This window comes from Pelophylax lessonae (assembly GCF_965119305.1).
Source record: "Pelophylax lessonae genome assembly, chromosome: 7".
Classification (NCBI taxonomy): domain Eukaryota; kingdom Metazoa; phylum Chordata; class Amphibia; order Anura; family Ranidae; genus Pelophylax; species Pelophylax lessonae.
This window is the reverse complement of record NC_138774.1, coordinates 216,363,050-216,383,399: the sequence shown is the minus strand read 5'-3', so window position 1 is coordinate 216,383,399 and position 20,350 is coordinate 216,363,050. Positions and strand designations below refer to the sequence as shown.

At 42.9% G+C, this 20,350-nt stretch overlaps 1 protein-coding gene across 2 annotated transcripts in view; it reads right to left on the bottom strand.

Moving 5' to 3' along the window:
- Window positions 1-20,350, bottom strand: part of LOC309559544 (dual specificity testis-specific protein kinase 1-like) — a 151,013-nt gene that overhangs the window by 40,141 nt on the left and 90,522 nt on the right. For both annotated transcript variants that reach the window (XM_082262845.1, XM_082262844.1), the window contains one exon: window positions 6,582-6,703. In XM_082262845.1, the coding sequence (XP_082118971.1) occupies window positions 6,582-6,703 (122 nt within the window). The remainder of the gene's footprint in view (window positions 1-6,581; window positions 6,704-20,350) is intronic.

Sequence of the window (20,350 nt, the reverse complement as noted above, 5' to 3'; positions counted from 1 at the left end):
TAATTTTAAAACATTTTTACAAACACTTTTTTTTTTTTTTTTTCTTCTGCCAGGAATGAGAAAGATACATTGTATCCTCCATTCACAGAAAGGAGAAAAAAACACAGGGGTGAGCTTCACAGTGACTTATCACCCAGGTAGCCAATTAGAGGCTACTAAGGCGATCAGGTGACCCAGAGAGATCGGTGTCCCTATCGTGAGTATGGGGCGCGGGGCTCTTGATAAAACCCCGATCTCTGTGCTGGGAGCAGGCCATGTGGCGCGCTTCTAGCACAAAGGGAGAAACACATATCTGCAGCCCCACCTAAAAAGCGCAGCGCAGTGAGGCCACATATATAAATTACGTTGGCATGAATGGGGTTAATATACAATTTTGCAGTGCTTTACATAATGTCCATTCACATCAGTCCCTGCCCTCAGAAAGCTTATAATCCATTTACTACACTATCTCATATCCATACATACGCATACTAGGGCCATTTTGCAAAGGAGACAATTAACTTACCAGCAAGTGTTTAGAGTGTGGGAGGAAACCGGTGTACCCAGGGGAAACCCACACAAGCACAGAGAGAACATTCAAACTCCATGCAGGTAGTGTCCTGACCAAGATTCTAACCAAGAACCCCAATAGTGTACCAAAATTGGGACAAATACAGGATTCAATATACCGTATATACTCGAGTATAGGCCGAGTTTTTCAGCACATTTTTTTGTGCTATAAACGTCCCCCTCGGCTTATACTCGAGTCAAGAAAAAAAAAAAAAGTCCCTGGCCGCTCCGACGTGCTTAAGCTTTAAAAATGGCGCCGCCCGGCGCATACATGTCACTGCGGATGCGCCGCCGCCGCTCGGGAGAGGCCGGGAATAGCCGAAAGTATACGAGCGGCGGAGGCGCGTGTGCAATGACATGACGGCGCCGGGCGGCGCCATTTTTAAAATGAAGGCGCCTCTGGAACAGGTAAGTGAAACAGCTGCACTACCTGCCATTATGCAGGGCTGCGGGCATACTACAAGGGATGCAGTGCTGCGGGCATGGTACACCTGTACCATGCCCACAGCACTGCATCTCCTGTAGTATGCCCACAACCCTGGATCCTCTTGTACCATGCCAGTCACCCTGCATTCTCCTGCACCATGCCAGTACCCTGCATTCTCCTGTACCATGCCAGTCACCCTGCATTCTCCTGCACCATGCCAGTACCCTGCATTCTCCTGCACCATGCCAGTACCCTGCATTCTCCTGCACCATGCCAGTACCCTGCATTCTCCTGCACCACGCCAATACCCTGCATTCTCCTGCACCATGCCAGTACCCTGCATTCTCCTGCACCATGCCAGTACCCTGCATTCTCCTGTACCATGCCAGTACCCTGCATTCTCCTGTACCATGCCAGTACCCTGCATTCTCCTGTACCATGCCAGTACCCTGCATTCTCCTGCACCATGCCAGTACCCTGCATTCTCCTGTACCATGCCAGTACCCTGCATTCTCCTGTACCATGCCAGTACCCTGCATTCTCCTGTACCATGCCAGTACCTTGCAATTCTCCTGCACCATGCCAGTCACCCTGCATTCTCCTGTACCATGCCAGTCACCCTGCATTCTCCTGTACCATGCCCGCCGCCCTGCATTCTCACCCTAGGCTTATACTCGAGTCAATAATTTTTCCCATCTTTTTGTGGTAAAAGTAGGGGCCTCGGCTTATACTCGGGTCGGCTTATACTTGAGTATATACGGTAATAAAGGAGGATTATCCCATCCTTTGAGTCAGTGGTCTCCAGTAACAAAGTCAGGGGTTTGGTTAGGGTCAAGGGGTATATCAGACTTGGGATTTAGAATGTTATGGTGCTGCTTGAAGCAGAATTTCAACAAAAGCCTAACTAGTCTCAAAAATGAACCCCCCCCCCCCCCCAAAAAAAAAAAAAAACTATACTAACTAACCTGTATAAAAAAAATACATACATATATATATATTTTTTTTATATATATGTATATACACACACACACCAATTTTTAGCCTGCTTTGGTCTGGTCATGTGATCCGCCTACCCCATGTCAGCCAGTGGTGGCTGCAGGGGAAAGAAGGGACCGCTGACAACGAGTGCCTTTGGGTGACCTCATGACTTCCAGCTTTCACAGTTGTTGTCTCTCTCTATTCCTCTGCAGCCACCTCTGGTTGACATAGGGGGATCAAGTGGCCGAACTAGAGCAGGCTGAAAAAAGGTAACTACAGTGCCTTGAAAAAGTACTCCTTGAGATTTTCCACATTTTGTCATGTTACAACCAAAAAGGTAAATGTATTTTATTGGGATTTTATGTGATAGACCAACACAAAGTGGCACATTAATTGTGAAGTGGCAGGAAAATGATAAATGGGTTTGACATTTTTTTTACAAATAAATATGTGAAAAGTGTGGCGTGCATTTGTATTCAGCCCCCTTTACTCTGATACCCCTGACCAAAATCAAGTGGAACCAATTGCCTTCAGAAGTCAACTAATTAGTAAATAAGAGTCCACCTGTGTGTAATTTAATCTCAATATAAATACAGTTGTTCTGTGAAGCCCTCAGAGGTTTGTTAGAGAACCTTAGTGAACAAAAAGCATCATGAAGGCCAAGGAACACACCAGACAGGTCAGGAATAAAGTTGTGGAGAAGGTTAATGCAGGGTTAGGTTATAAAAAAATATCCCAAGCTTTGAACATCTCGCGGATCATCCATCTGAAAATGGAAAGTATGGCACAACTGCAAACCTACCAAGACATGGCCGTCTTCCTAAACTGACAGGCCGATCAACAAGAGCATTATTCAGAGAAGCAGCCAAGAAGCCCATGGTAACTCTGGAGGAGCTGCAGAGATCCTCAGCTCAGGTGGGAGAATCTGTCCACAGGACAACTATTAGTCGTGCACTCCACAAATCTGGCCTTTATGGAAGAGTGGCAAGAAGAAAGCCATAGTTGAAATAAGAAGAAATAGAAATAGCAAACTGCAGTCCCATTTGCAGTTTGCAAGAAGCCATGTGGGGGACACAGCAAACCGGTGGAAGAAGGTGCTCTGGTCAGAGGAGACCAAAATTTTACTTTTTGGCCTAAAAGCAAAATGCTATGTGTGCTGGAAAAATAACACTGCATATCACCCTGAACACACAACCCCCACTGTGAAACATGGTGGTGGCAGCATCATGTTGTGAGGATGCTTTTCTTCAGCAGGGACAGGGAAGCTGGTCAGAGTTGTTGGGAAGATGGATGGAGCCAAATACAGGGCAATCTTAGAAGAGAACCTGTTAAAGTCTATAAAAGACTTGAGACTGGGGCAGAGGTTCACCTTCCAGCAGGACAACGACCCTAAACATACAGCCAGAGCTACAATAGAATGGTTTAAATCAAAGCATATTCATGTGTTAGAATGGCCCAGTCAAAGTCCAGACCTAAATCCAATCGAGAATCTGTGGCAAGACTTGAAAATTGCTGTTCACAGACGCTCTCCGTCCAATCTGACGGAGCTTGAGCTATTTTGCAAAGAAGAATGGGCAAAAATGTCACTCTCTGGATGTGCAAAGCTGGTAGAGACATCCCCAAAAAGACTTGCAGCTGTAATAGCAGCGAAAGGTGGTTCTTCAAAGTATTGACTCAGGGGGACTGAATACAAATGTACGCCACGCTTTCAGATATTTGTAAAAAATAATTGAAAACCATTTATCATTTTCCCTCCACTTCACAATTATGTGCCACTATGTGTTGGTCTATCACATAAAATCCCAATAAAATACATTTATGTTTTTGGCTGTAACATGACAAAATATTGAAAATTTCAAGGGGTATGAATACTTTTTCAAGGCACTGTATATACATCTTTCTTACACAGGTTAGTTAGTATAGGTGTTGGGGGGGGGGGGGGGGGGCTTTTTAAGACTAGTTAGGCTTTAGCTAGAATTTTACTTTATCTCCAACTCCAGAGAAACCGCTGAATACACACATGGGAGTAGTTGTACCCACCAAAAGAATAACCACACAACCCAACACCAAAAACACCAAAACAATAGGAAGTTCTTATTTTGACTGCGGATGTAGATACTGCTGGCCAGGAATCCTAATTCAGCAATCCGTTTCCCTGTACAGATTCAAACAGGAAAGCCTTACTTTGAGTCCACTCAAGGTTCTTCATTTTATCTGATGCCCTGATGAAGGGGGGAGTTCTTTGATCCCCGAAGTGTGTTGTCTTTTAACACCATATCAAAAAATGAATTTGGACTCTTATCTTTTGGTCTGGTGCTCCTTCCATATACGCACATCTTTTCCTGGTAACCTGCTGGATTTACCCCCACAGTAGGGTAGCTTTGCCTGTTGTGAGCAGCCTAACCTGAGCCAGGGGGCTCTTCAAATGTTTTTTTGCCCTCTCACTACCTTGTTTAAACTCATTTCAAAGTCCCAGCTACTCTTGGATGCCCTTTTTCTCATTGGACCCTTGACATAAATGAGAAGTGATCCATTGCTATGTGGATACAACCCCACAGCAAGGGAGAACTTTTCCTTTTCCCAGGCTAGCTTTAGATTTTTACCTGGTTGGATCACCAATAACACTTCCTGTCCTACAGTGCCAATGCTCATTCATCGTACTGTAGCTATGCACAAGCAATGTTGTTACCCTATGGTGCTCTCCTTATTTGGACTACAAAGACCTCCCCCTCTCCTTATCTCCATTACATAGAGCAGAGCTGTTATGTAGTTCACCAAAGATAGATGAGAAGGCAGATAACATTGTTTAAAAGAGGATCTTCAGTCGGTTTGTATAAAATTAAAAGTCAGCAGCTACAAATACTGTAGCTGCTGACTTTGATTAAATGGAAACTTACCTGTCCAAGGATCCAGCGCCGTCTTCACCCAGGTTGGTTGTTTGCCAGTCTTTGGGTCCCCAGCACCGGCACGTTTACACTAGGTAGCCAGTTGGGACGTGTCGCAAGAGGTTGCCGGCAATGAGAGGAGGAGGAGACCTACTGGTGGAATCACCTAGGCAATTCCAGCAGATGTGGTAGTGGGTGCCTGCCAGAACTAGGTACCTGCTGCCCAAAAACATTTGCAAAAAATGTTGGGGGGGGGGGCATAAAGTGGAACTTCCACTTTAGGGTGAAGTTCCACTTTAAGATTTAGTTCAGTGCACAGGAAGGCATAATTTACCTATTTTTACAGGATCCATTTCCTTTTCTCCCTTTCCCTTTTTTTCTTCCTTTTTTTTTTTGAAAATTTCAAAAAAGAAAAAAAAAAAAAAAGGGAAAGGAAGAATTTAGTTTCCTTTTTTTTTCCAGAAAAGGTTTAATTTTTCAAGCCTTCATTGAACTATTTTTACAAGATACACTTGATCAGTTCCTTTTTCTGCCTCTCTCTTTTTCCCATTTTTTTTTTATTATTTTAATTTCAAAGTTTTTCCTTTTTTTTCTTTTTTTTTTTAATTTTCAAAAAAAGAAAAAAAAAGGGGGGGGTTTGGGTAAACTTTTCTTATAGCTACCTTATTAGAACGTTTTTTAAATCCATTTTACCATTGCAAACCAGTGACCTACATGTAGTACCCATAATATTTGGGTAGATTGATGCATACAAATTAGTCCCCACTTTTCAGTTTCTTTATTTTTATTTACAAACCTTTTGCAGAACCCCCTGATATAGCTTTGGTCACGTTCCAGTTGCCTAGAAGACATTGTACACACTATGCCAAATTTCCCACTCGCTCCTGACGAGGTCAAACATATGACGAAACACGTTGGGTGGGACCAGAAGTGACATCACCAGCCACTCTCTTTGTTACACGTATAGAATCTATGCTGCAACTTTTGTTTTGGATCCTCTACATGCCTGCTTTTATATTTCAAATGTGAGTGCACGTTTTTTTATTTAATAAAATAGTTTTTATAAACTATATTACGCTATGATCCCTTGTATCTATTATATGCACACCGGGACAGATAGGTGGGTCGGAAGAACACCTATGGGGTCTTGCTTCATTTGGGAAATACATCTCCCTAAAGTGCTACAAGCTTTTCCATTAAATTTGAAGCCAATTGATTCTGGTAAGCGGCCATTCCTTTCTTCTCAGTGTTGGTGTTACACACAAAGGATTTGGGAAGACTGGCTTTCCTACGCATGCTGGGATTTGTGGTGCGTTTTCCTATGGAACATGCTATCCTATTCTCTGGAATTCAATACTACAGTTTCTTTTTTCTTCTTAAACATTTTTTTTTCTTTTTTCTTCTTTCTCCTTGGACACTTCATGGACTTATATGATCAATTGTGTTTAGGAGTTTTATTGTATAAGACACTTTTTGCAATTTTGTATCATTTTATAGCACTGCACTTCTATGTACACAAATTTCCCACTATGCCTATATAGCATGGGATGTGAGCTAAGAATACTGGGGTACCCAGAACTTGGCTGTCACCCATATGACCTCCCTGTTTCGGTTGCTACCAGCAACACCTTCAGTTTCCTCTCCTCAAATTTTTATAAAATAAGGTAAAAGTGGTCTTTAAATAGCTACAAAAGGATGATAAATCGCAAAGAAGAAATTCACAATTTGCAGCACATGCTCACCTGACGATGTTGGGGTGAGACAATTTCTGCAGAAGAGATATTTCTCTGACAATCCCCTCCTCATCCACCTCGTTTTTATAGATCTTCACCACCATGGCCTTGGAGCCTGGACCATGAGTCACCTGCAAGATGACAAAACAGAATCCTGATCCTGAATGACTGATGGTGCACCAAAGGAACTAATCAATAAGAAATTGTGCAAAATCCATGAAGACATGGGTAAGCGAGTTTGGGGTGGAGGAACTTGACTGGCCTGCAGAGCCTGACCTGAACCCGAAAGAACATCTTTGGGATGAATTAGAGCGGATACTGCAAGTCAGGACTTTAATATCAGTGCCCGACCTCACAAATGCTCTTCTGGAATAATGGTCAAACATTCCCATAGACACACTCCTAAACCTTGCGGAGAGCCTTCCCAGAAGAGTTGAAGCTGTTATAGCTGCAAAGGGTGGGCCAACTCAATATTGAATCCTACGGACTAAGACTGGGATGCCATTAAATTTCATGTGCATGTAAAAGGCAGGCCCAATACTTTTGGTAATATAGAGTAGATTCTAGGAAGTAAATGCTACATGAATCATCTGCCCTTGCTTAAGATGGCCGCGGCCAGAAATGTTGGGGGGGGGGGGGTGTTTTTCAAAGTGATTTCTAAACAAACTAAAGCATGGAGACATGGATGGATTAATAACTATGCTTTAAATATTAAACATGAATTAAATAGCATTTTTAGTTTGTGGTGCTCAGAAACAATTTAGTTCCTCTTTAAGAAGAAAATTATTACAAAGGATTACAATTAGTGATCGATCTATATAGTTTTTTTAATGCCAATACCGATATTTTGGTCATAGGATATCGGTATCGGCCGATATTTTTGGAAATGTAAAAAAAAAAAAATTTCTAAAGGTACTCCTTGTGGGGGGATCTGGGGGTCTAAAAAACCCCAAACCCCTCTTCGGCACTGAAAAGCATTCAAAACGCCAAGTTTGGCTGTTTTGAATGCTGTCAGTTTTTTTAATTCGGCGCCGAGTACCCCGGAAGTGATGTCATGACATCACTTCCGGGTTTTTTACATGGGAGGCCGGCGCATGCGCACTTGGGGCAGGGATACCGGCTTTCACGGGGACTCATCCTCATGCTACACCAGGTCTTCTCTTCGGCGGCGGAGGTAGGATGCCTGGGTCTCCCGCTGGGACGGGAGACCCGGGTGAGCCATGGAAGGTGGTGGGAGGGGGAGGGCCGTCCCTTGCCGCTCCTTGTAATGACAGCCGAGCCGCTTCTTAGCCGCATCGGTTGTCATTACAAGTCAGCTGACCATCGGCTATGGACGCCGGTACCGGGGTGATGCCTCTAGCTGCAGGCATCACCCCAGGACAAGCACTTTCCCTAAATATCGGCAATATCGGTAACCTCAGTGGCCGATTCCGATATATCGGGGAAAGTGCATATCAGCCCTCGATATATCTGTGTTGCCGATAATCGGTCGATCTCTAATTACAATGCTCAAGCCAGGAATTCCATATTTTGTGAAACAGATAAGAATTATTCTTTTGAATATAGTAAAATCTTTCTATATTAATGAGACATTCTTTGAGTGTGGATTGTTTGTAAAATATATTAAGCTAACAAATTTTTTTCTAACAAATATTTGAGTATCGATGACTTAAAGTGTTACTAAACCCACAGCTGTAAAATCAGTCTGTATATGCAGTAAAGCATGCTTGTTATACTCACTGTGGAACCTAAGGGTTTAGCCTCTGCATTGTGTAAAAAGGCTGTTTGATCCTGTCTTTTCTGATCCTCCCCTTCATCCTCTGATCTTCCCTTTCATCCACTGTCCCCAATCCATCTCATGATAAGACAGAGCCTTTAGAGTCACTCTGCACATGCTCAGTTTGGGGTGTATTGCTAGTGAGTTGAGTTTTTTTTTTTTTCTTGGAAGAGTGCATGTGATCAGTACAGGGCCAATCAGCACTGTCCAGACAGAGGGTCAGGGGTCCTGCAGCCTCATAGGTCAGTCAGAACTCTCATCCTACAAGCTTTAACCAGTGCTTGGCTGGATACTGGTAGAAGTCACAAGACTGCTATATACTGCTGACGAGAACAGGCATTTAACACGGTTTATTTTTCTCTCTTTCTTTTAGTTTATTATATTTACTAAAATAATTGCATTTCCATGTCCTATGTACTGTGGGAGACCAGATATAATTAATGCAGAGTCCTGGGTTTAGTAACACAAATTAAAAATCTGATTGAAGGTTTAAAACTTTGTAATATATGTTGTCAAATAATAACTATTTCATTGTTCTCATAGGTCATGTTAAGATTTTAAAAAACATCATATTCCATTGTAAATAATAATAATAAAAAAATTTAAAGTCTTCTGCACTTTACTTAAAGCGGATGTAAACTGCTGGGCGAGTTTTTTTTTTTTCTTTCTTACCTAAAAGGTAAAGTCATAATGTGCTAGTATGCACTGCATACTAGTGCATTATGTGAAACTTACCTGAAAATGAAGCATTCCAGCGATGCAATGTCACAGCTGGAGGGCGTTTCCATCGTTATCCGTGTTCCTTCTGGGTCCGTGGACTCCGGCTGTGTGACTGGCCGGAGCCGCGATGACATCACTCCCGCGCACGCGCAGGGGAGCCGCCATTTACGGCACAGAGCTCTGAAGGAACGGCCAAAGTGGCTAATTCTTCAGATCTAATGCGACAATGACGTCATTGGTTGCATAAATATAGTAAATATCTCCTAAACAGTGCATGTTTAGGAGATATTTACAATGTCTATAGGTAGGCTTTATTATAGGCTTACCTATCAAAGAAAGAAGTTTACTTCCACTTTGAAGTAGGAATCCACACAGACATTTTCAGGCATTTGTCCCGGTGTTTACATGACCGCGGCCACATTTTAGATGAATTGGATAAAACAAATACAGTAGATACAGAAATAGTGAATGGTCTGTGTGTAGAGGAGCCGTGAATGACATCATACAGAGAGAGAATACACACATTGTGCATTGTACAAACACGCACAGAATAGGGACTCTGTTCTCCGTCGGATAATATGATCCGCAGGGAACAACAGGGATCATCTGAAAACTCATCCAGATCAATAAAGATGAACTCTCATATTATGGCAAGACAAAAGGATAAAAGTACAGTAAAACCTTGGATTGCGAGCATAATTCGTTCCGGAAACATGTTTGTAATCCAAAGCACTCTTATATCAAAGCGAATTTCCTCTTAGGAAATAATGGAAACTCAGATGATTAGTTCCACAACCATTTATTCATAAACCCTTCAGTGTATACTCCATATAAAAAGATTATAGCAATGTGATAGGTTGTGTAACCATAAAATGTCCATCCACAAATGGCACCTTCACAAGGGGATTGGAAGCAAAATCCAGCCTACAGAGTATAAAAGAGAAGAGAGGCGCCTCTAAGTGTAGCAATATGGTTACTTTTAATGAAGGTCCAACATTTAGCAACTCACATGGTTAATGATTATGCAGGCATCCGGGGTAAAGCGGTCTATATAGACCGTCCTCCACACCGCCATTGACATCATCCTTTCCACGCTGCGCTCCACGAGCACTTCAAGCCTCGCTTTCAGATCGCTCTACTGCAGAGTAGTCTTCAACATTTAGAAACTTACATGGTTAATGATTAAAGGAGGCACATCAAAGTATGCAGGCATCCGGGGTAAAGCTGTCCACATGACTGTTCTCCGCACCGCCGGCTCTCACCGCCGCCAGTCTGCAGTCGTGACCGGGAAGACTACCCTGCAGTAGAGCGATCTGAAAGCGAGGCTTGAAGCACTCGTGGGGCGCAGCGTGGAAGGGATGATGTCAATGGCGGTGCGTAGGATGGTCTATGTGGACAGCTTTACCCCGGATGCCTGCATACTTGGATGTGCCTCTTTTAATCATCAATCAAGCGAGTTGCTAAAATGTGGACCCTTCATTAAATCTAACCATATTGCTACACTTAGAGGCGCCTCTTTTCTCTTTTATACTTAGTTGTGACATGACGCTACTTGTATATCAAGACATTGCTTGTTTATTAAGTCAAAACTTATAAAAGAAATTTTAAATTTTGCTTGCCTTGCAATCCAAAATCTTACAGTATACAGATTAAGTGCTGGTTCACATTGGTGCGATGTGGGAACCCTGCGAATCCACTGCGAGTTCCCACATCGCACCCAACTCGCAGGCAGTTCACACTGCCATATGCAAACCGCTGGGGGTGTCAATAAAAAGTTAATGACACCCCCAGATTAGTTTGCATATCACAATGCAAACTGTCATTTCAAACAGGAATCAGATCGCATGGGTGTGAACCCCCATGCGATCCGATTCTGGTGTGGACCAAATAAAGGGTCCTGTGCGATGCCAATTCAGCCATACAACCTGTATGGCTGAATTCGCCATGCACAGACATCGCATGTGATCTGCACAGCAGTGCGCTATGAATGACATGCGATGTCTGACATCGCTATATTGTGAACCGGGCACTAAATTACATTATTGCCCATCCCTTCACTCTTCTTCCATGCTGTATTTACATATAGGGAGAAAATAAAACTAAAAAAGACTGTATTTAGTCAGAGAACTGTTGGCAGATCTAAGGGAGATTGAATGCAAGTTGTATGAGCAGCTTAACCACCTAACCCCCGGAAGGTTTTACCCCTTTATTGACCAGGCCATTTTTTGCTATATGGCACTGCGTTAATTTAACTGACAATTGCGCGGTCATGCGAAGCTGTACCCAAATAAAAAAGATATCCTTCTTTTCCACACAAATAGGACTTTTGGTGGTATTTAATCACCTCTGTGGTTTTTATTTTTCACGATATAAACAAAAAAAAACACAAAAAAAAAGAAAAATTATATATATATATATATATATATATATTTATTTCTGCTAGAAAACACATCCAATAAAAAAAAAAAAAATTAGGAAATCCAATTTCTTCATAAATTTAGGCCAATATGTATTCTGCCACATGTTTTCGGTAAAAAAAAAAAATCCCAATAAGCGTATATTGGATGGTTTGTGCAAAACTTAAAGCCTATTCAAACTATGGGATATATATATTGTACTAGTAATGGCAGCGATCAGCGACTTATAGTGGGAGTGTGACATTGCGGCGGACAAATCGAACACCTGACACTTTTTTTTTTTTTTTTTTTTTTTTTTTTTTTTAGGGACCAGTGACATTATTACAGTGATCAGTGCTAAAAAAAAAATAATTATGCACGGTCACTGTACTGACACTGGCAGGGAAGGGGTTAACATCGGGGGTTAAATGTGTTCCCTGGGAGTGCTTGCTAACTGTGGGGGGGGGGTTGCTTTGACTGGGGAAAGACAGAGATCCGTGTTCCTGCTTAGCAGAAGCACAAGATCTCTGTCTTCCTCCCACTCAGAACGGCGATCTGGCATGTTTATAAAGGCAGACCGCTGTTTTGTGTCCCCCGGAAACAATCGTGGGTGGCCAGTAAACATCGGGTCCACCAGACCCGATGATTGGCTCCCCCTCTAGCCAATCAGCACGCGATCGCATGCATGTGGCCTTGAACCCCTGCATAAAATGACGTACAGGTATGTGACATATTGCAGGGGAGCCGACTCGCTGCAATAAAATAATGTTAGGCGGTCAGCAAGTGGTTAACCACGTCAACTCCGGAAGGTTTTACCCACTTAATGACCAGGCCATTTTTTGCGATTCTGCACTGTGTCGATTTCACTGACAATTGCGTGGTCGTGCAACGCTGTACCCAAATACAATTGAGGTCCTTTTTTTCCCACAAATACAGTAGAGCTTTTTTTTGGTGGCATTTGATCTCTTCTGCGTTTTTTTTTTTTTTTTGTTTCTGCCCTATAAACAAAAAAAGAGCATCAATTTTGAAAAAACACCAATATTTTCTACTTTCTGCTATAAAAAATATTCCAAATAAAAAAAATTTGATTTTTTTACATTTTGTTTATCATTTTAGGCCAATTTGTATTCCACTACATATTTTTGTTTAAAAAAAAATCCCAAAAAGCGTATAATAATTGGTTTGAGCAAAAGTTATAGCGATTACAAACTACAGGATAGATTTATGGACTTTTTATTTATTTTATTTTCAGTGATTTTTATTGGGACTACGACATTGCGGCGGACAAATCGGACACTAAGTGACACTTTTTGGGGACCAGTGACATTAATACAGTGATCAGTGCTAAATAATATTCACTGTTCCTGTATAAATGACACTGGCAGGGAAGGGATTAACAATAGTTGCAATTTCGAACAGAGAATCCTCTGCCCCCTTAGCATGCTACCACCCTACAATAGGTGATGGATGCTTTGCTAGTGAGCACTTGTCTGCGGCTCCCAGCATTAGCTGGCAGGCACCGGCAAGAAGAATGCAGAGGGAAGTGAAGCATGTCAGCCTCCTGTTCTTCTGCATTCCTCTTGCCACTGCTTGCTTTGGGCAAATGCTGGTAGACGGAGAAAGGCGCTTGCTATCAAAGCTACCATGTCAAGCAGGCATATGCAAAGGATGGGGGCTGGGGGTGAGGTGCTGCTCTGTCCAAAATCGCAACTAGAGTTACATGGTGTCTAGGAAAATAGGACAAAAGTACTGAAGACTCCCTTTTTCCCAGATTCAGACAGTCCATTATGGTACCTCACCTTGAAAATAGTTTTTTTGACAGCCTTAGTCTCGGCTAGACGAGTCTCAGACATTGCTGCTTTCTTCTGCAAAGAACCATACTGCACCTTTGTAATGTTCCGGTACCTTTGGTACCCTAAATTACTCTTTTCACAAGTGTATGCGCCCCACCATTCTCTTTTGGAAGGTGCACATACACCTTTAAGACTGAAGCTGTCATCACTCAGCGCCGGACTAGATGGCTATTTAAATCGCCGGTTCTCACTCACATGTGTTCGTTCAAACACCCTTACCTGGATGCTAACTTGGCTTGAAGCTTTCATGCTTGCAAGCATACCTCGCTGACGGAACCTCGCTGCGCTGATCCCTGCATCCCGCTTCCGGATCATCCGCTCCTCCTGAACCAACCTTCGGCTGTATTGCTATTAGTGCTAAGTACCCCGCAGGGGAACCCTCTATAAACTAATACTAAGCTTACACTATCTAGCTCTGCATAGTAAAGACTATTTATCACATCTGCATATCTAGATTGCTAGCTCTTAAGACTACTGCTACTTATTCCTGCACTGGGTTGATCACTCTTGTATGTCCACCTGCTACTCTGTCATCTGCTACCATACATGATTGCTAAACCTACCTGCATCCATCTGCTACTGTCTTACCTTCAAGTGTCTGTCACCTACCACCTCCACTCAACCTGTCTCTTAAATCTTCATCACTGTGTTACTACATACATAAAGTCACTCTAGGAACCAGCTTGTTGAGTGTGTGTATTTACTAGCTGAATTAAGACCTTCCACACATGATGAGTCATTGAGGTTGGGAATGGTATCTCAGCATCTCTCTTACATGACTACTGAAGTGGAATATTTCTGCAGCTGAAAATCCACACCATACATGAAACGCAGGAGCGTTACAGATTGAACGAACCTACAAATGGATTCAGCAGAAATAACCACTCAGGTGACACAATTAAAACAGCAAGTAACTGCGTTAATACACGCACTTGCTGAATTAAAAGAAGACAATCAGGCTCTGTCGCAGCAGGTAATTAGACTGACACAACTTACCTCTGCTCAGTCCCCTGAACCCAAGATAAATCCCTCTTTGGTATTTACAGGCGATCGCAAAAAATTTCGCGAATTTAAAAACGCATGTGAGTTACTTTTTTTGCTAAAACCTCGTACCTACCTTACTGATCACATTAAGGTTTGTACTATTATTTCTTACCTAACAGGCGATCCTCGAGCCTGGGCAGACTCTCTTTTTGAGAAAAATGACCAGCTTCTCAACTCCTATGCCTTGTTCCTAGCAGAACTCACTAGCCTATATGATGACCCCAATAGGCAGAGTACTGCCGATCTTCAATTAAGATCCTTGAAACAAGGAAGGAGGCCTGTAGAAGACTTTGTCGCGGAATTCAAGAGATGGACCCTTGATTCAGAATGGAATGATGCATCTCTGAAAACCCAATTTAGGCTTGGCCTATCAGAAGCCGTTAAGGACGAACTCGCCCGAGCGGATCTACCAAAAACCCTGGATGCATTAATACAACTCAGTATTACCATAGATAGAAGACTACGAGAAAGAAAGGCTGAGAAAATGGGAATGCCATTATCCGTTTCCTCTCGGATTCCGGCCGTTAACCCCGTTCCTATGGAGGTAGGAACCATACGCCCACCGCTATCAACTATGGAAAAAGCCAAAAGACGATATGAAAATCTCTGCTTGTACTGTGCATCCCCGGATCACAAGATAAATGTCTGTCTCCTAGTCAACAAAAAGAAGGGTGAGTGTTCACATGTCCTCCTAGGGGGATTGACAACTTCATTCACTAACCCTTACATTTTTGTTTGTTTGACATTACAGTGGGACCAGAACAGGATTACTACTAAGGCCATGATCGACACAGGATCTTGTGAAAATTATATTGATATATGTTTTGCTGCTTCAAATAAAATTCCTATTATTTCTAAACTTAAACCTGTCTCAGTAAGTCTTATTACCAGTGTTCCGTTATCCTCTGGTCCAATCACCGATCAGACACAAGCACTTCTAGTCACTATTAACGAGTCTCATAGGGAGACTACTACCTTCGATTTAATACCTTCACCCCACTTTCCCATTGTGTTGGGACTTCCCTGGTTACACACACACCAACCAACCATAGATTGGTAGGAACGGTCCTTGGCCTTCCTCTCTTGCTATTGCGAGGATACGTGTAACCTCCCGTCTTCCGGGAAGATTCTGTCTATGGTGACAGATGAGATTGCACCACTATGTTATCAGGATCTTTCTGAGGTTTTTCTTGAGAAAAATGCTCAAGCATTACCTCCTCATCGAGACTATGATTGTAGCATTGATCTACTCCCAAATAGCAAATTGCCGTTCGGTCATGTTTATCCTCTTTCACAGGATGAACTTTCCCATCTCAAAACCTATTTGGATGAGAATTTGGAAAAAGGTTTTATTAGACCTTCAACTTCTTCCACAGCAGCAGGACTCTTTTTTGTTCGCAATAAGGACTCAAGTCTCAGACCTATCATCGACTACAGGAAATTGAATGCTATCACAATAAAAGATCGCTATCCTCTACCGCTTATCCCTGAGCTCATTGAGCAGGTGCGTGGAGCTACCTATTTTTCAAAATTGGACCTGAAAGGAGCATACAATCTCATTTGAATCCGTGATGGAGACGAGTGGAAGACTGCATTCAGAACCAGATACGGATTGTTCGAATATCTTGTGATGCAATTTGGGCTATGCAACGCCCCTGCAGTTTTCCAACGATTTATAAACGATATTTTTAAAGACTTACTAGATGTCTGTGTTGTGGTATATCTGGACGATATACTTATATATTCGCGATCCCTGTCTGAACACATAAGACATGTAAGACTTGTACTATCGAGATTGCTTGCACATAACCTTTATGTGAAACTGAAGAAATGCTTGTTTCATAAAGACGAGGTACTCTTTCTAGGCTACATCATATCCAAAACAGGAATCGAGATGGACATGAGTAAAATATCCTGCATTCAGGATTGGCCTACACCAACTACACGCAAGGCGCTACAGCGATTCCTGGGATTTTCAAATTTCTACAGGAAGTTCGTTAAAAACTTTTCTGCTATTGTGAGACCCCTCACACAGCTCACTAGCATAAAAAAAACATTCAAATGGTCAGAAGAAGCCAATAAAGCTTTTCACTTGTTAAAGACAAGGTTTACTTCCGCTCCCATATTACGCCATCCAGACCCATCCCTCCAATACATTCTGGAGGTAGATGCGTCAAACATGGCAGTAGGAGCAATACTCTCCCAACGACCAACCCACACTTCACCACTTCATCCAGTCGCCTTTTTTTCTAAATCCCTAAGCAGTCCCGAGATAAATTACCCCGTGGGTGAAAAGGAACTGCTTGCTATAAAATTGGCTCTGGAGAATTGGCGACATTTACTCGAAGGCACCCAATTACCAATAATAATATACACGGACCATAAAAACCTCCAATATCTTCAGACTAGCAAAACTCTCTCGCACCGACAGGTACGATGGTCACTATTCTTTCTAAGGTTTAACTTCCTAGTGACTTACACACCTGCAGATAAGAACAAAAAGGCGGATGCACTATCACGACTAACTGAAGAAAACTACCTTGAAATCCCTTCCGTTCCTATAATACCTCACAAACGCATTATTGGAGTTGTCCGTTCCTTGAAGGAAGAGGTTTTGCATGGTATAAGTTTGGATTCACCCCCACCACAACTAAATACTGATGCAGAAGGCTTCCTCTACTACAACGACAAACTTTACATACCACCTACCCTACGCACCAAGATCTTGGAATTATCTCATGATGTGCCTATGGCAGGACATATGGGTATGACAAAGACTCTTAATTTGATTTCCCGGCAATTCTGGTGGCCTGACATGAAAACATCTATACAAAAATTTGTCTCTTCATGCAATGTCTGTGCCAGGTCCAAAATTGACACTACGAGACCATCCGGTCTACTATGCAGTCTACCAATACCCCAAACTCCATGGGAAGTTTTGTCCTTGGACTTCATCGTAGAATTGCCTCTTTCCAAAGGATTTAATACCATCTTGGTGTCAGTGGACCATCTGACAAAGATGGCACATTTCATTGCTATTCGCAGACTACCTTCGTCCAAACAAACGGCAGAACTCCTGATGAAACATGTCTTTAGATTACATGGTATCCCAAAAACTCTCCTGTCTGACCGTGGATCCCAATTTATTTCTAAGTTCTGGCAAGAACTATGTCACATACTACGGATCGAGCGGAAGCTCACTTCTCCTTACCATCCGCAGACCAACGGACAGACTGAAAGAGTCAACCAATGCATCGAGCAGTATTTACGTTGTTACACTTCTTACCAACAGGATGATTGGGTGGATCTTCTCCCTCTGGCAGAATTTGCCTACAACAACGCAACCCACAGTACAACCAAGCAGAGTCCGTTCTACTTGAACTATGGGTTTCATCCCTCTATTCTTCCACCACGCATCCTTCCTTCAAACAACCCAGTAGCCTCAGACTATCTTACCCAAATAAAGGATTCTCTGGGTTTATTAAATACTACCATTGCACACGCTCAGTCAACAAAAGAAGTACTATGATCTTCGCAGAAGACCTTCTCCACAGTACACTATCGGGGACCTCGTTTGGCTCTCAACAAAAAATTTAAGACTGAAGATCCCTAGCAAAAAGCTTGGACCTCTGTTCTTGGGACCTTTCCCAATCAAAAAACTTATTGGAAAAGCTGCAGTACAGCTTACATTGCCAATAGACCTAAAAATCCATCCCATTTTCCATGTGTCGCTACTGAAGCCCCATGTTCCGGACCAAGGAATAAGGCCTAATATTCCACCTCCGCCTCCTGTACAAGTTGAAGGTGGAGAAGAATACGAGATAAAAGAGATTCTGGATTCTCGTATCTACAGAAGAAGACTTCAGTACTTGGTTAGATGGAAGAACTATGGGCCCCAAGACGACACCGGGCTAAACATCTCTGAAATACATGCCCCTAGATTAATCCGCAATTTTCATGCGAGATACCCAGACAAACCAACTCCAGAGGCCTTCAGGAGCCGGCCTTAAGGGGGGGGTATTGTAATGTTCCGGTACCTTTGGTACCCTAAATTACTCTTTTCACAAGTGTATGCGCCCCACCATTCTCTTTTGGAAGGTGCGCATACACCTTTAAGACTGAAGCTGTCATCACTCAGCGCCGGACTAGATGGCTATTTAAATCGCCGGTTCTCACTCACATGTGTTCGTTCAAACACCCTTACCTGGATGCTAACTTGGCTTGAAGCTTTCATGCTTGCAAGCATACCTCGCTGACGGAACCTCGCTGCGCTGATCCCTGCATCCCGCTTCCGGATCATCCGCTCCTCCTGAACCAACCTTCGGCTGTATTGCTATTAGTGCTAAGTACCCCGCAGGGGAACCCTCTATAAACTTATACTAAGCTTACACTATCTAGCTCTGCATAGTAAAGACTATTTATCACATCTGCATATCTAGATTGCTAGCTCTTAAGACTACTGCTACTTATTCCTGCACTGGGTTGATCACTCTTGTATGTCCACCTGCTACTCTGTCATCTGCTACCATACATGATTGCTAAACCTACCTGCATCCATCTGCTACTGTCTTACCTTCAAGTGTCTGTCACCTACCACCTCCACTCAACCTGTCTCTTAAATCTTCATCACTGTGTTACTACATACATAAAGTCACTCTAGGAACCAGCTTGTTGAGTGTGTGTATTTACTAGCTGAATTAAGACCTTCCACACATGATGAGTCATTGAGGTTGGGAATGGTATCTCAGCATCTCTCTTACATGACTACTGAAGTGGAATATTTCTGCAGCTGAAAATCCACACCATACATGAAACGCAGGAGCGTTACAACCTTCTTTCCAGACAGCGTGGTGTTACGGCCTTTCGAGTTTTCTTCCTAAGGTCTTTTCAGTTTTCCATTTTAATTGGGAGTCCGTTCTCCTGGCTTTTTCTCCTTCTCCGTCAGACTTGGAAGAGCCTAGATGGCATAGTCTGGATATGAAATCTCTCCTTCAAACATATTTAGCCAGAACGGAGTGGTTCCGGAAGATGGAGGCTCTGTTTGTGTTCCCAAAAGAACCTAGGATAGGCATGCTGACTCCCCCAAGAGTCATCTCTATGTATATAGTAAAGGCAATCCAAGCAGCTTACTCCCTGGAAGGCCTCTACCCCCCCCCCCACCCCGCTCAGGAGATCCAGACTCACTCCACAGGGGCAGTCTCATCCTCGTGGGCAGCTTGGTCCAAGGTATCAGCGGACATAGTCTGTAAAGCAGCAAGTTGGAAGTCGAATACCTTCATAAAGCACTATAAACTGGATGTGGTTTCATCCCAGTACGCTCGGATGGGCACTTCTGTATTGTCTACTGCCCTGTCAAGAAATTTTTAAGTTTTTCTGTAGCAGCACCTGGTGTCTATGTCTTTTTTTTATTTCCCTCCCTGGGTTTGGACTAGTTAAGTACCGTAGTCTTGATGGAATGACGTAGAGCCAGGAAAGCAGAAAATTGTTACCAATACTTACCGTAATTATCCTTTCGTGGCTCTGCATCATGCCAGCACATGTCCTCCCTGGTCCGTCGCAAGCTCTTTGAGAGAAAACCAGCATTAGGTACTGCCTGCCTTTTATGCTATGTTAAGGGAGGTACTATAGGGTCATGGCGGCGGGGTTGACCTGTAGTCTTGGTGGCATGACGCAGAGCCAGGAAAGGAAAATTACCGTAAGTGTAAATTTGCTGTCCTCTCAAAATAACTCAACACACAGCCATTAATGTCTAAACCACTGGCAACAAAAGTGAGTACACCCCTAAGTCAAAATGTCCAAATTGGGCCCAGTTAGCCATTTTCCCTCCACTGTGTCATGTGACTAGTTAGAGTTACAAGGTCTCAGGTGTGAATGGGGAGGTGGTATGTTAAATTTGGTATTCTCTCTCACTCTCTCATACTGATCACTGGAAGTTCAACTTGGCAACTCATGGCAAAGAACCCTGAGGATCTGAAAAAACAAATTATT